The 16,719-nt window shown below is 47.8% G+C and overlaps 2 protein-coding genes across 2 annotated transcripts in view; one reads left to right on the top strand and one right to left on the bottom strand.

Moving 5' to 3' along the window:
• LRIG1 (leucine rich repeats and immunoglobulin like domains 1) overlaps positions 1-3,723 on the top strand; it is a 106,293-nt gene extending 102,570 nt beyond the window's left edge. The window contains exons 18-19 of the mRNA XM_014605039.3: positions 176-472; positions 825-3,723. Of these exons, the coding sequence (XP_014460525.1) occupies positions 176-472; positions 825-1,057 (530 nt within the window). The 3' untranslated portion in view covers positions 1,058-3,723. The remainder of the gene's footprint in view (positions 1-175; positions 473-824) is intronic.
• SLC25A26 (solute carrier family 25 member 26) overlaps positions 3,586-16,719 on the bottom strand; it is a 97,647-nt gene continuing 84,513 nt past the window's right edge. The window contains exons 8-10 of the mRNA XM_006271629.4: positions 11,796-11,860; positions 10,448-10,521; positions 3,586-6,998 (exon numbers count right to left, since the gene is read on the bottom strand). Of these exons, the coding sequence (XP_006271691.3) occupies positions 6,902-6,998; positions 10,448-10,521; positions 11,796-11,860 (236 nt within the window). The 3' untranslated portion in view covers positions 3,586-6,901. The remainder of the gene's footprint in view (positions 6,999-10,447; positions 10,522-11,795; positions 11,861-16,719) is intronic.

The following is a 16,719-nucleotide window of genomic DNA, read 5'->3' as shown; positions in this document are numbered from 1 at the left end:
ACTCATTTGGAGCGCAGTCAAAGAAATATGCACATAGACTAGAGTGACATGACCCCGTGGCAGAGACGGCTGGTTGCCCTGCAGTGTCTTTCCTTGCCCCAACTTGTGAACACTATGGCAAAGCCTTCCGAGCTGCTGGTCTTCAATCATTGCCTTTTCCTTTCCCTCCCCAAAGGGTACGGTCTGCCGGTTGTCTGCACTGACTGCAGCGGGAGCACGGATAGCATGAATGTCAGCATTTACCCCAGGGACCCAGAGCGCTATTCTCAGACCCTTCAGACTACAAACAGCACCTATCCAAACGCCTTGAGCAGCAAGGAGCCAAGCAGGAGCCAAGGCCTCCTCCATCCTCCGCAGTGTAATGGGATTGCCAGCAGTAAGAGGACAGACACAGACAATTCCCACTACCCCAGCAACCACGACAGGATGCCATCCTCCTGCCCAAGTAAAGAGCTGCCCACAGACAGACAAGGTATGCACCCTGCTCAGGTCAAAAAGGCAGATCTAAACCAACAGGATGGGTGGGTCCTGCCACACCTTGAAAGATGGATAGAAGCCAGCTATAAAGTCGTTACACATTTCCAAGCACTAACTTTGTAGCTGGTTGGCTCTTTTTAATAGCTGGATACTCATTTTTATGGCGTGATAATTACTTTGCATGTGCAGCCAGTCTAAATCAATCACGAGATTAACCGTATAATTGCATAACATATCTAACGTGTGACAGGGGCCTTAGTTACTGATGGTGGGTAACATGTTACAGAAGGAGGCCGTGTGCTGAGCATCCACTAATGCAGCCTTGCACTGTCTTCCCTTGCTTGTAGGCTCCTCACTAGCTTCCGCGAAGCCTTCAGAGCTCCAGAGCCTGCACTCGAGCAGAGCTGCGCCTGCAGGCAGCTCCGCCAAGCAGTTCAACGGGAATCCCGAAATTTCGCCGACGATACTGGACTTGCCGAGCGAAGCCCAAGCTAAGCAAGCTCTTCTTTCCAATGGATACGGACCCAAATCGCGCGACTCCATTCATGACTTTAAGCCATCAAAAAGATCAACGGACTAAGCTACCAAGTGCAACCAAACAAACACGCTATTAATATATTATTTTTTGCACAGAGTATATAGGTTACTTACATCTACCTCAACATTTGAACTGACAACCTCTCGGAGACAAAGGAAGACAAAATGAGGTATGAGAGATGAGCTTGCGTGGGGAACAAACTCCTATTCGAGCGGCGCCTGTGTGTACATAGCTTACAACTTCCATGAGAAGTACTGAATCATTCAAAAGATTCCTTGCATGTGAAGCACATAAATGCAAGAGATTATTGTGTAAAGAGAAAAAAAGTATTTGATACAAATGTACATAAGAGTTTTCATATATATATTATAAAAAAAAAAATATATATATATATATCAAAGTATATATATATCTTTTACAGAGGCTATTTTAATCTTTAGTGCATGGGTAACTGAGTGAAATCTTACCATTTTTGGCAATATTGTTTTCAGTATCAGGTTGCTGTTAAATTTTTGTTCAGAGAAAATAATCCTGGGTGCCTTAATACATAACCGCTGCCCCTCTTTTCAGTGGCAATTCCTGTAAATCAACTTACAGGAAACGAGCACAAAGTCCGTCGCCCTCTGGAAATCTTTTGCACTTAAAGAGGTTTAAATGGAGTTCTTCTGTTATTTCGAGGAAATGCTAAATAAGAGAATTAATAGCAAAAGCCAAATGATACATAGACGTGCATCTACTGCAACCTGATTTTTCTCTTTTCTTTATGGGAGAATTTTAAAAAAATGTATTCCATTCAGCATTGCATTGACGAACTAAAGGTTAAATAGTCTGTGATAGTGCATTAAAACAGAACAACGCACAGGCATACAATACAATCCAGCTACAGCGCGCACTTCCTGCGCGCCGCCCCGCCACACACAAAAAAAACAGAGATTATTAGTAGCCACAAAAGATATGCAGTAAAACTGGGGGCAGAGACGGGAGCAAACCTCAGAGCAAAGTCTTGCCTACACACAGAAGTTGTCTTGCTTTAAGTCCTTTGGTGCAGTTGACGTGCTCCAACTCTCGGTTGTTGCAGTGACAAACAGGTGCTCATGCTGGTACAGCTTCTCCCTGGTTAGGAAAGGGAGTAGGTTGTACCAGACTTTAGTCCCCCGTCCACCTGCATCTCATCTCGGGTGGTAGAGGTGTGACTATTTGGCTCGAAAATAATCCCAGCCCCCCAAAGTGAGCCAGGCATTAAATACTGCAGCCTGGCAGTTCATAAACTAAAGCTTGCGTGACCCCGGGTATCAAAGAAAGGGGCTTGTGGGTCTGAGAGGTGCCGTCTTAACATGGGGTTATAGGGAGAAGGACTAAGAGACCCCAGTCACCGAAACTGCAGCTACTCACACGGCCCGACATCGCCGATACCCCTTTGCATGTGAGCATCTGCTTCAGGACAAAGATTTCTGTGCAGCAACCCCAAAATAGGCTGATTTAGAAGCAAGACTCTTAAGTTGATACTGGCTTAAAGGAACAACTTCCGAACGTCGCTATATGATTTGGATGTTCGTTCGTGAATGGAAACCCCCCAACCCTGTGTCATTTATATCTTCAATTTGAAGCTTTTTATTTATAGAAAGGCTGCTTCTGTTGGTGTCGGTACCTGTGGAGGGACAACTTTTTTTTTTCCAGTTACTTGTAATGGAGTTCTGTTCGTACAAGACTGCTACGTTTTGGTGATGACTACTCTTGGGAGAGCTTGTTTGGGGGGGGTCGTTTTTACTTTCTTTTTTTTTTGTTTTCTTAGAAGCAACTCAATGGCCGTTTCGTTGGAACAAGATCCAACGAGCGTGCCGCTTATGCCAGCTTAGTAGGTCACAGAAGGCATCGATAGCAGTCAGAGCAGGGAGATCGCTTCAGTCTGCATTCAGGAAAGGTTTATAGCCTGTGCCAAAGACCTGTTAAATCAACGGGACTTCAGCACATGCGTTAGAGCCCGGGCCCAAGACGTCTGTCCATGCTGTCCCAAGTGACGACCAAACTATTCTGCCTGCCTTAGACGCCGACCTCCTCCCCAAACAGATCTGTCTCTGGAGTGACGGCAAAGACAAGTTTCACTGTAAATGACTTGACTGGCCTTTATGAAGCAAGGCATAATTAAGCCAGCTGCCTGTCTGTATCAGTTCCTAACTGTAGACCCATATGCACTTTGGGGCAGGTAGCTAATTATGTTGAGTGCCAACTTCTCATTATTCATTGTCTCAGAGATGGATAATAGAAAAAAACACAATCAATAAACCCAGCGTATTTTTCCTCCCAAGCGAAGAAAAATATGCTTTTAGAACTAACTCGAATGGTGAAAGTAGCAGCGAACGTTACTGGGATATCCCCACGCAGCATGGGAAAGACTTAACTAACTAACTTTGCTGGCAGAAACGTCATCACCATTGCAAGCGTTTAAGCACATTTGCCACAATAACATTGGAGAATAATGTATTTTTTGATAACGTTAACTGTTTAATGTTATTACTTCCACTAAATATGTGAATCTGCTGCTTCTGAGAGGCAATGTGAAAGAGGAAGTATTACTTTTGTGTACAAAGTTATTTATTTATTAGAAAAAAAAACATTTGGTACAATGTTGTACATTGAAAAACATGTAAAATATTGAAGTGTCTAACAAATGGCATTGAAGTGTCTTTAATAAAGGTTCATTTATAATATTACAGCTTTTCTGTTCTTGTTGAGAGTGAGCTTTGGAGAGATCCGGTTGAAAAAAAAAATCAATAAATAAAGAGTATAACCAGTCGCTACCCTCTTTTCTGCTCGTTTCTACTGCAAATGCATCCAAAGGATTAGGAAATAACTTCATCAAAAAACACCCAGCTTGTTGGGTTAAACCCAAGAGATGTAATTCTGTATGATGAACCAAAAGAGGTACTAGCAATAGCATGTGGAGCGGGAGAGCTCAGGATCATATTGAGATGGTACAGTAAAGGTTTTATTTGAAATGTCTAATCCATCAATTGCTTAATTGGCTGGCCACAGTCAGCAGATGGGTGCACGAAAGAAAAACGAGGTCAGTAGGGAACAGAGTCGGTCGAGGACAACTTTGAACATCAATACTGTGCGTGGGCAGTTACACTGCATCACTGCCCATGGTAGAGATGTTGGGTGCAGCAACAGAGGTAAAGCTGAGCCAAGTATTGCATGGAGAGCAGGGATTTTATCTCTGTGCGTACCAAAAACTACGGTGTTTCTGCCCCACAACTGAAGTGGTAGTGTAAGAGTGACGATGCAGCTGTGATGGGCCAGAAATTATACGAGAGGCCAGGATGTCTTCAGACATCTTTTACTGGACCACCTAACATCAACTTCCAAAGCTTTCTTGCATATATAGTTGTGTGTTAGCTGAATGGCTGGAGATGACGAGTCCCCCTGGGATGATGTTATGTTTCTTGCACAGACTTAGGAAGACATCACTGTGTAGTCTTTTTTTTCTATAGCTTATGGATTTTCTCGTACAAGCAGCAGATTTCATTATCTTCCAAGTTAACTAGGCAGTAAGTCCGATAAAAGATATCACCCTAAGAAATCCATGTTTCCTGCAAATAAAGTGAATTTGAGGTGATAACACATTATTCTGAGCCAAAACGGCTCCTTTAGAAACTTCATGTCTGGGGTCAAGCTACTATTTTTGGGGTTTTTTGCCCAAATTTATTCCTGTTTTGGAATAATACTAATCTTCCCATCTTGTTGAAGCTCAGAGAGCTTTTTGCGTGGGCTACCACTGAAGGTTTCATTTTTAGGAAGACCCATTAGATCCCTTTTCCTCATTCTAGAAGTGAAAGTTTCACCTGTGCCAGATCAAGTAAGGTAGACCCTCTGGGCCCACAAAGTACCCCCGTCACCTGCCTTTGCAGGCGGGAGGAGAGTCAGCAGCATTACCTATAGGCACAGGTGAGTCAGCATTACCTAGGCACAGGTGAGTCAGCATTGTTCTGTGCAGACCTCTTCTGCATTAGCACGGTAAAGGCATGGGTTCAGTTAAGGGGTCACATTAAACATGGGTTAACAGTAAAAGGGGGATCCACAAGGAACAGTGAAAACATGGGCTGATAATTAAGGGATCACAAACAAACCCGTTCTGAGCTTCCCTAACCTGTTTTATACAGAAGATAGGTATAGGGAGAGGACTTCCTGGGAGAGCAAACCATCGTAAGAGTAAGATTTGTGTGACCACAGAGTGGCTGGATGGAGACCCCCCTCCAATGCTGGGCTAAGAGTCTCTGGCCCCAGTGACTTGGGGCTGGTTGCAATTCCAGTTTTAATCTGAGATTCGTTTCAGGATCTGTTTTACTTCTCCTTTTGATCAGTTTGCCTTCATGCAGGCGGCACGTTCGCGGTGCTCAGATGACACAGCTCAGTAGACCATCAGGGCTTTAATAATCTAGCTCTACAGATTTACTCTTCACATTTAGACGGGGCAGGGGGAAGAGGAGATGACTCCCCTGTGACCCATGCTGCCTCTCCCTCTTGAGCTGGCTGCTTGGGTACTCTCCCCTGTCCATGCGCTGCATGGGATACCTGCTCATTACTTGCAGGCTCCATACCAAGTAGGCATCTTCCTGCAAAACCATGCTGTGGAAATACCTGCATTTGATGGAAATACATTTTCACGTTGCAAGGCACTAGCTGCTCTGCCTGGGGAAGCCCATGCCCAGTATAAGCTGTGTGTTCACAGCTTATACTAACTCCCACTGGGACAACCCTGGTGCACACACAAAGCACTTTTGTGCAAGGGAGCTGCCCCACCCCCCATTGCCAAAGTGGGGTAAACTACATGGTGCTGAGCAGCCCCAGCACCCTGCCTTGTGCTGCACCAAGTGGAGCCCAAGCCATGCATTTCATTAGGGCCTCGCAGAGCCCAACCAGTTGACACAAAAATCACAGTGTGAAAATGCTATTGACTGAACAGAAATGATGTCCTTGTGCTAAGGATTTCAGAGTCCCATGCCATCTGCCCAGGTGATCCACTAGCTGGTGGCAATAAGGGCTGCTTTCCCATAACAGACCCACACTGGGATCCTTAGCACAGAGGCCAGCAACACCCCATTTGGGTCCACCTGCCTTTTCACAGCGCCCCGGTTTCTCTGCGGTGGTGTCCCAATCCGGGGTTTAAAATCCAAATTTGCCCTGCACTGCTAAGGGAAAGGCAGGCAAATAAAAAGGGTACTGCAGGTCTTTTCCTAGGCAGCACTGTTGGACGGGGCTAGCTGTAAAATAATACAACCACAGCCTTTGCTGGAGAAGTGTGAGTTTAATGAGTCTAATGCCCTGGTTGCCACGCAAGAGAGCAGCTATGTGCACCTGGAGGGACAGACAGTGACTGAATGTTTCAAATCAGAAACGAGCAAATCCTAGGACAATCACTGCGCCAGGCCTTGCAAGTGCACCAGCTGCAGCTCTGTTCGCTCGTCTTGGGGCACAAAACCCGCACCAACGGGCTGAACCAGGTCTCGGACAGTAATGAGACCTGGTTTTATCCTTTCGCAGCCGCGCTCTTGTGGTTAGCGAAACATTTTCCCTGTGTGAGCCCTAATAATGACTTTTGCAGCCAAGGTAATTAGTTGTTTACTCCCCCATAACGTTACTTTTTTGGCACGGCTTTGTGATGACTTCACTGCTTTCATGGCAGGGATATTTCAAGTTAGGGAAATTGGATTATTGAAGGGTTTTTGTTGGGTTCCCTCCCACGCGAGAGGAAATATTGTTGGGGTGGTGGAGCAGCTGCTGGGACGCATCAAGCAGCCTGGGATGGAGGATTGTTTGTACAAGGCCTCTTTGCTGAAAGCAGATCGGTGGATCCTCACGCTGGATCCTGGGCATCTCCGGGCCCGCTCACAGCAGCAAGCAGCGTGCCTTGTCGTACGTCCCGAGGAAGATGAAGCCTCCCAGGCTGATGGCTGTCATTCGAGGGATGACACCTGCAAACAAGCTGAAAGGAGAATGGGAAAAGCTGTTTCCTGGGTAGCATTGGCTTGGCGGCAAGCACGTGTTAGGCTTCTGGCCAAGCCCCGCTCTGTTCAAGGGCAGCACGAGCAGGCTTTTTTACCATGCCGTCTTCTCCAGCAGGTTCATATCCTTTGTTGATTAAGGGCTGTGAAGTGCTCAACTATAGGAGGGATGCAATTGTGAAGTGCCCTCAGCCTGGTTCTGCAGGTGGGGAAACTGAGGCACAGCACCGAAGGGCTGCATCCTCAAAAGGGTTTAGATGCCTTCCTTGCATTACCTTGCCAAAAGCAGATCCCACATCCCTGAGCTGGGCATTAGGCCCTGCATTGTGCAAGATCCAAAACAGGTAGCATGCTGGGTGGGGAGCTGGGGGGACCCCCTCAACCCCAAGGTAATGCAGTCTCCAACAGCCCTGGCAAGTGCTCTAACAACTAGGCCACCTTCCCCTCCCTCCAGCTGCATCCTCGACAAACACAGCCGCTGCTGCTGGGTTGTGTGCAGCGCCCGAGCCTGTCAGCGTGCGTTGGGCACGCTCGGAGAACGCCTTCTTAAATCGAGCCCTGCAGGGGACTGGCAGCCTGGCGTCTAGATCCCGACCAGACTCAGGTGTGACCTTGGCAGCCAGCGGTTCGGTCTTGCCAAGTCGGAGGCAGCTCTGGGCATGCACAACAGCAAAACTTCAAGGGCAGAAAGTGAGGTGCCTCTGAAGTTCAGGTATCTCTACAAGTCAGCAGCTGCTGGGCATCAGCACTGCAGTTTGGACTCATGCATCCCAAGTGTCACATTGGGTACCTCACTCCCTCTCCAGATCCAGGCCCAAACGCCTGATCCATGGTCACAAGCAGGAAAGGACCCCAGATCCCCTGAGCCTCGCACCGCAGACATCAGGGTGCCTTGTTCTCTACACTTCAGGCGATCCACCCCGCTTAAGGGCAGAGGACAGGCTGGAGGAACAGTAACCAGCTAAAGTCATGAAAACACGGTAGGTAAAAAAATGCCTGCTCAGCGGTGGAAGATAATGCCAACAAGAAGGGCTGGCCTGCAGTGTAATGGAGATCTTTAACTCAGGAGGACACAGGGCAGGTGGAGCATCCAAAACCATGCACGTCCCATAACCTGCCAGCATCCCAGGAAAACCCGGAGAGCTGCAAAGTGCTTTCTGTGAAGACAACGCCCCTCTGAAGTTGATGCACCGGGCAGGACTAGGTGGGTTAAGGTAAATGGCCAAGGGAAGTTGCTCTACCACCACCACCAACACTGACTGGGATGACAAACCTCTGCAGCTCTCTGCACAAGTCAGGCTCTCCTAAGCTGGATGCAAGGACTGGCTAGATCCCAAATGACTCACCTGCATCCCTTGGACCTACCCGTGCAGAGAGATGACCCCACACACTATGGGACTGACGTACGAGTCCCGTGCACTGGGTGAATTAGGCGGTTCGTTCTGCTCCCCTTAGCTTTCATGAGATGGTTTGGACCCTTCGTGTTAAACTAACCCAGCATTTCAATTGCATGTTTGGTCCCACCACTATTACTCGACACGTCCTGTGTAACACAGGGAGGCCGAAGGCATTTTAACTACCAGGGCCCCCCGGAAGCAGCCCATGTTCCTGTAGCAATTTAGGAGCCTCCTCTCCTTTGTGCTCCTCGCTGTAAGTCAGACCCAGTGCTTGGGAAACCTCCGGCTGCACTTGCTTTGGTTTTTGTGGTAAAGATCTTTGCTCAGGAGCCGGGAGCACGCAGGCAGATGGAAACATTTTATGGCTTCACTAGACAGCAATTGGGTCTATTACCATAATTATAGCTTTAAAAACAGAGTAATTTGTACAAGGCATGTAGTGACAAAGCACCAATAGGCTAAAGCCTGCGGCATGGCATTGTTCTCCAGCAACACCTCATCCTCCTCCTGTGGCAGTGCTTAGCCCTGTTACAGGAGCTCTGCAAATGTGCATCTGCAGCACGGGCGACTGCAGTCCCAGCGCTTATGTCTGCAGGGGCAGGGACCCCCAACCGCGGCATCCAGAAGCAGCATCTCCAATCTCGTTTCTTCCTGAGGTCTCCTGCTCTTTTATCTCTGCTTTTACCGCTGGGGCCTTTCCCAATCCTGGTGATCAAGCTTCCACCGAATCCTCCCAACTGTCCCTGGAGATCTGGGTATTATGCCCAGCCCTGTCACTGGCTGTCCTGTCTCTTATTAAGCTCAGTTCTCAAGGCCCCACTTCCTATTTGACAAATAGGAACTCATTTCCTTTTAATATTTAGCTTAAGAGCTTTTCCAGGCAGCAGGGTGTTTGTACAGCACCTGGCACAGAGGGTCCTTGGTCCGGCCACTGCTCACTAATAACAGTAAAAGACCGGGTGCAAGGGGCGCTCGTGTTGCAGGATAAAGCAGAGCATTTGAACTCCACAGATTTCCAGGGACAAGTGAATACAATACACTAACTCAAAGCTAGAAATCGTGCTTCACTTCTAAACCATCACCCACCAGCGCATATCCAGCGTAGCTGCCCCGACCTACATCTGTCCACAACACCGAACTGAATCACGGACAACGAGGGTGGGAAGGGATCTCAGGAGGTCACATCTAGTCCAACTCCCTGCTCCAAGCAGGACCAGCCCCAACTACATCATCACTGCAAAAGGTCAGAATGGGATATTCCCATTTTAACAGACAGGCAAACTGAGGCACAAAGTGGTCACGTGCATCAGCACGCCCCAAGTCACTGAGAGAGCTGGAAAACCAGCCCAATTCCCTCGGGCGTGTTCAGATTGGGCTGTGAGGGGTTCTTCCTGGCTAAGCCGGCCCGTTGCTACCTGTTAAAACCGCTGTTCTTGCCTGCCTCAGCAGCTAGCTATTTCGGCAAACAGAGCTGTGCTGCAACACAGACCACTATGGGGAAGCGAGCCAGCATCCCAGCACATGCCCTGGGCCCCAAAACTTTGCAAAAAGCTTATTAATAAGCATGGATATAATGGGAATCCAGGAGGATGCGACTTCAGTGCTCCACATGGAATCACATCTCCTGCAGTTGGAAAACATGACCGCAATGCAGAAACGCAGCATTGCAGCATCCCATGGAGAGGTCAGAAAAGGGCTTCACAAAGCCAGAGGCTCTTTCCTGCTGCTTGGATGTCTTTGGTACCTCTGTGGCCGATCCTGTGCAGTGAAAGAAGACCTCAGAGTACACAGACGACTTTGCTATTTCCCCCACAGCAAAACTGGAGAAAGCCGGGGAGTGTTTTACTGCAGCCGAAGGAAGTCCCTTCTGCGGGACAGGCCTGGGGTCTCCACTGGGTGGACTCATCATAGTTAGTTCATACTGGGAATGCCCTAGCTCCAAATGGCGCTATTTGGGATCAAGGCCTCACAGTAACACGTCGCTGTGCTTTCAATAAAACACGCTTGTACCGGGCTGTCACCACTGTCCTTACCCAGACACGCCGTTCTTCTTCCAGACCTCGAACAGAGCAGACAGCACGTTCCCTCTGGCGTTGCTGGAACCGGCCTGCATTGCAAGAAGAGACAGACAGGCAGTCAGCGATACGCCACTCCTCCTTTCCACGGCTTGTATCACTTCACCGGTGCTTAATGCATCTACTGACGCTGTGGAATAGCGCGTGCACACGTTCAGCTGATCAGCACCAAATATCTCCATATCAAATCAGATCCGTTCAGACTGAAGAATGAGATGTTAACATCACTGTTCATATTTCTATGAGTTATGCACGTTATTATACATATTATTATGCTGCAAGAGCCCATGTACAGCATGAGAGGTGCTGTGCAAACACGCCAAAAGTCGCCCTCCGTACAGAGGACATGGGACAGAAAGGTCGCAGAGAGGGATAGCAGCAAAGCAAGGAACAGAGGCCAGATCATCGCATCTCCCTCCAGGGCCGCATACATCAGTCCACGGCATGTCTCAAAAGCCCAAAGCAAGAACAAGGCTTTGATTCCAGCCCCTGGGGGCAATCCACCGGCTGTCGAGCCTGCCGCTTACTTATTTCAAAACTTGTAAGGAAGAGTTTTCCCTCGACATTTCATTTAAAACTATACAGTAAAAATAACTGCTTAAAAAAACCAGGGGGTGCAAGCAATCCCTGTACCACGTAACCACCCGAGCTACAAAGGCAAACAGACCGACTCCAGGGTGTTACATTTCACATACGGCAGGTAACGCGGCGTAACATGGTGAATGTTTAATGCACCGCCATGCCTTGTATGGCATTTTTCATGCAAGGATCTCAAAATATCTGAGTGGGTCAGCAGTATCACTCCTTCCCCGGTGAGGAAACAACCGAGGGCAGGTCAAGCTGCTCAGGGTGCTGGAGGAGTTCAGCAACGAGACCCAGCATGGCACGCATGCCACCTGTTGCACTGTGAATATACATATATGCCAGGGCATATGAGGTGCATATTGCAGGGAGATCTCTAACATAAGACTTATCCAAACGGAAAAAGGAATCCAGCCCTGTCTGCATTTCTGATGTCAGGAGTTTGTCACAAGGCCTTTGTATTCGAGCCTGAGCAGGGACATCTTTAATGGCTCTTTGGGGAAAAAAAATCAAAGGCTAGAGGTAAAAGGAGAAAGAGGGGGAGGGGGGAAGCAGCACCATTGTTATCTGCCCCAAAACAGCATGCTCCCATCCCATTGCAACACAGGGAGCAGAAATCATCAGCATTAAGTGCTGGATCATCCACTTTGCCACTGCCCTGCACAAGTGCTGGCACTCTGCGACCGCACACCTGCCGTTTCCGTGCTGTTCGGCTGCCTCTTACCTTTGCCAGCATAATTCTTGTCTTGGCTACATCGAGAGGCGTGGTGACTGCAGCTGCAAACCCACCTGAGCATATTAAAACACAAAACACAAGTGAGACATTGTTTGTCGAACAGGAATGCCACGCCGCCTTGAATTCCCACAGCCCTGGCCAAAACCCCGACGGTATTAATGCTGACAGCCTGTTCCCTAGCTCGTAACATAGGATGTCTGTGCAGAGGGTTTTCAGCTTTTTTGTGCTAATTGGCAAGGAAGCGGTCCTTTGCGTGATGTGCCGGTAGCACCCAGAGACTGCAGTGGAGGTTGGAGGTCTATGGTGCTTGGTGCTGTATGTAGGCAGATGGGATAGTTCCTATGTTAAACACCTACATGCTATACAACAGCAAGAAATCTCTTACTCGGAGAGGAAGGAGAACAAGTAAGGGTGTTGCATCCTGCCTCGACAGTGTATCAGGCTAGGCCAGGTTTTCACTATACACTATAAACAGGGAAAGGTGATGGGGTAAAACGTCCAGAAGGCACATACTTTGGGTCTGGATGTCAAGTTCAGGGCGCTGGGATTGGGATCATGGCTCTTTAGAGCGAAAAGAAAGCCAGAATTTCTGAAGGAAACACAACTGTAGGACAACAGCTTGGAAAGCTCAGGATGTAGGGGTTTTATTAATGGGATTCGGCCAAATGACCAAGTACCCAAGCACCAACCTCTTTCAGATGCACCCCTAAAGTCCCAAGCTACTCCTGACGCAGCGGCAGAGCAGCGAAGGGTCTGGACGCATGAGTTCAAGTGGGTCCCATCCCAAAAGCCACCGCCAATGGAGCGGTCATCATCTGAATGGGCAGCTGCTAGCTGAGGACAATGTTGGCCATACCATTCCCTTGTGTGCTGCTGGCTAAAGAAACTGGGATGTTCAAACCACGCTAGCTAGCCCCGTTTTGAACCTGATGGCCACCCTTAGAGGTCATTTCTTTCCCCCAGAAGAGCTTTCCCAGCTGTGATACCCTCATAGAAAACTTGTTCTCAAGAGGGGAAAAGGGAAATGCAGCTGGCTTAGAGACACCAGCCACCTCCGAAGGGTTTTTGAACCCGAAAGCTTGCTTAATAACTATTCTCCAACCATTTGGGTTGGTCGAATAAAAGATATCAAATTCACCCAAGGAACCTTGTCTGCCATGGAAGTCAGTCGTGTGATACCGTACCAACGTTATCAGAATCAGGCCCCAATGAATGAGATGCAGGACCCTGCAGGGCCGTGCCAGGAGCTTATACACACACCCATGCCCGATCAATGCTTTAATTCAGAGGCTGCAACCACTGTCTGCTTCACTTTCCAGGCTCTCTGCTGGCTACTACTTCTTCTAGGCTTGATCAACGCCTGTCTCCTATTCCCCCACCCTAACAGGACTCTGGTTTCTGGCTCTTTCACTCCTATCCATAAGAGCCGCATTTTAAAAGCAGCAACTCAAACGCTGCTCAAAATTCACCAAAATAAATATTTACTTGTCAGCAGCAGTGCAGTGCTATGGACCGCGGGGGAGAAAGAAAGAGTTGAAGAACAATCTTCTTCTCCGGAGTTTGTATAACTCCAGTGTCTGGGAGCCAGGGGGAGAGACGTGGTTCCAAGTGGCTGAAGCCGACGCAGCGTCCGGGGAATTGTCTAAAAATAGTCGACTGCGCTTCCAAGTTTTGTGGAATGTAGAGAAATGGATCTCATTTCTCCTGGAAAAAAAAGGGAAAAAAAACCCCACCCCAAACCACCCCCCACCCCTTCTCCTTTTAAATCTGCAAGCTACTGCAAATCAGGTTTATCCACTGGCTGATGTTTTGACCTCTCTGGTCTAACTTCTGCAATATTAAGATGGTTCTTTATGTAAAAAGAATGCCAACGGGGCAGTTTTCTGTATCGGTTGCAAGGGATTGATTTCTTAAGGTTAACGAAGGCACGGTCGAGAACAATCTGGTACTCATCGTCTGGGGTGAGAGAGAGATGCCTTGTTTCTGAAACAGGAATGCCCAAGGATTTCAGGCCATAAGAGGACTTACGTGTCGCCCTCTCCTCTCAGTAGAAGTGCGAGCCCAGTAGGTTTTAGGATAAGCAGTTAAAAAAAGGGTTTATTTAGACAAGACAATATAAAGCCCTATAAAGCAAACTGGCCATACCCCAAGCCCATTGCTGCTCCACGTTTAAAGATCTGAAGTCCTTTAATTCTGCACTAGTTTTTGACAACGGGGTCTGCTGCCTTTTCGGACCATTTGGTTACAATCGGTACCACTGTCAATGGCATATTTTTAAAGTAGCTAAAAACAGAAAGAAAATCCTTCTTGCAAGGTGCCGGATTAACGAGACTGGAAATAGATGGCCTTGCTTTAACCACGGACAGGATTAGAGTAGAATGAAATTGCGAAGCACTGGGATTTTAGTCCTAAAACTTCAGGGCAGCCTCAGCTGCAGTCATTAGCAGCCTTCATAAATGCTAAATTATTTTTCTCATCCGGCCCTGCGGTTTCTTAAGGAATTTTTAGTCCTAACACTGTTTCTTATTGGTAGAAGTGTAAGTCTCAGCTGCTAAAATTATTCGATTACATACAACTTATTCTCCAATGCAATATTCCTACATGCTTTTATCCAAAGGAATCAATCCAGGCTCTTCATATTTTCCCCAACTGCTGTTTGGGGAAGCAGGTTATTTTGCCCTTAAGCATAAAGCTCTTCCCTCTCCCTTCATTGGGAAGTACTTGTATAACAGATTTACAAATCGATTTAGAACGATGACAGCAGCAATAATGCGCTTTATGAGCACGACGGGTACTAATACGGCAGCTAAATTAAACACAAGTTTGCACGCGCTCGGCTGGGACTCAAATTTATGGCTAGCAATGATGGGAACGAAGGTGGCGAGTCTGATCATATCAATTCAGCCTGAATTTATTCCTGAATGCCACAGGTAATTGGTAGGCTATGTTCATAATGTTTATAACGCAGCTCCCAGACGAGGTTGAATGGCAAGTTTCAGCTAACAAGGCAACAGTCCCAGCGATGTCACAACTATAACTATATATCACAACGATAACTGGGCAAAGAAATTCGGTTTTGGGGTTTAGCTAGCTGTTTTTCACACAGCAGTTGTTGTCATCATGGTCATCAGCAAGGGCTGGGTAAATTCATGACCAGGCACCAATTAAGTCTCAGTTCAGCTCTACGCGTTAGGATGGCTTAGTGCATGGACCTCTCCCAGGGTCCCGATGGGACCATCGCATCATCTAAATGCTCCCAGATGGGACCATGGACTTTCCTTTGCATCTCAAGCCATCTGAGCTTACGAGCAGCAATTTTCCTTCCAAATCATGGATGAAACCATCGAGTTGGATTGGGGCCTACTACCAATCCTTGCAGCTCTCCACTAGAAACTCTTACATGACAGGTGGTTTCCCTACTGAAAACTCATTTTTGAGAGCAATGATTTCATCAGCTCTTCATTTGGCATGCACTAGGCTGACAGGGTGTTCATGTCCTAGTCCTTTGGACAAGGCTAACTCATACCTACTGGTGGAGAAGTGCCAAGGAAGAGCTTGCAGCACAGACACCTGGAGACACAGCGTCTCATCTGCAATGATTTAGCCCATTTGGACTTGAAAGCATCGTCTGAGGGGATGCAAAAGAGAACACACGCACTCTAGCCTAAACCAGATACAGCTCAGCCTTTGCAGCCTTGCATGTTAAAGAGGCTCTCAGACACAGCGTGCCGTCTTGTCAGAGCTCCTTGGATCCAAAAGGAAATAACAGAGGCCTTCTATGTTCACATGCAAAGGGCTCTCATCAGTGCTTTGTTTTTCACGAGCCTTGCAGTGAGAGTGGCTGACAGTCTATCAATTATTAATACTGTGCCACACTGCTTTTGCAGCACAGAGAAAGGAAGAAGAAGAAGAAATAACTTTTCCACTGTGCTGAAGTGTCTCTCTTGGAGTTAGGGATCGCCAGGGTGCGGGAGGGCATGAATCCACCCCTCTCCTGCTCGGACAGAGACCAGAATTTGGAGCCCACTGCAAGGAGCCTGCTCCTGGATGACGACGGCGTGACCGACCCCTGGAGAACTGCATCCTTACCCCCACTGGGACATGCCTTCGGGTGTAAGTTTGTTCTGGTGTGACCAAGAAGTGGAAACCCAATGGATACCCTACACTGGTACAACGTAGTACAATTTGTTGAACGGGGTCTTTGTCTTAGCATATCTCTGGATATTCTCATCAATTATAAACTGTCCAGTTTGGTGCTAATCTTTAGTCTTCGGTAGCAGGAGGCTCCACAAGTGAAATTCTACTTTGCTTAAAAAAAGTTATTTTGGGGGTTTGTCTGAAATTTGCTGCCTTTCAGTGGAGCGTGTTCCCTTACTCTGGCATTATGGGGAAGGGCAGACCCTTACTCTCTAACCTGGGGACTTCCCTGACTCATCCCTGCCATACCCACATTGCCCTGCAATGACACCCTGCGTGGCAGGGAAGTGCTCCTATTCCTATTTTACAGATGGGAAATGGAGGCACGCAGGAGCTAAGTGGCAGGGTCATGTCAGAGACAGGAAGTGAAGCATATCCCAGGATAGTGACCTCACCATTACTGGTGACCCTACTGGTCCTCTCCATTATCTTATACCCCTTTGTGTCCCCGCTCACTTATATCCTCTCTAGGCAAAGCAGCTATAGTGTTTTCAGCTCCTTCCCACTGGAAATCTCTATATTATGCTAATACTTGCTCCACATCTAAAGTCCTTTGCACTTCTGCTCTCTCTAGGAGACAGGCTCAGCCGTCTGAAACAGGAAATCCTAAGGAAGTGCATAGATAACGACGTATCCCACGCCACGGTACTACTCACCGGCATGACCCCGTAGCCCCTTGGCTTAGGCATCCTGGCCTCTTGAACCTAAACTCCCT

This window comes from Alligator mississippiensis, chromosome 12 (genome assembly GCF_030867095.1).
Source record: "Alligator mississippiensis isolate rAllMis1 chromosome 12, rAllMis1, whole genome shotgun sequence".
NCBI classification, from domain to species: Eukaryota; Metazoa; Chordata; order Crocodylia; family Alligatoridae; genus Alligator; species Alligator mississippiensis.
The sequence above is the reverse complement of the archived record's forward strand: the minus strand, read 5'-3'. Positions and strand labels throughout refer to the sequence as shown.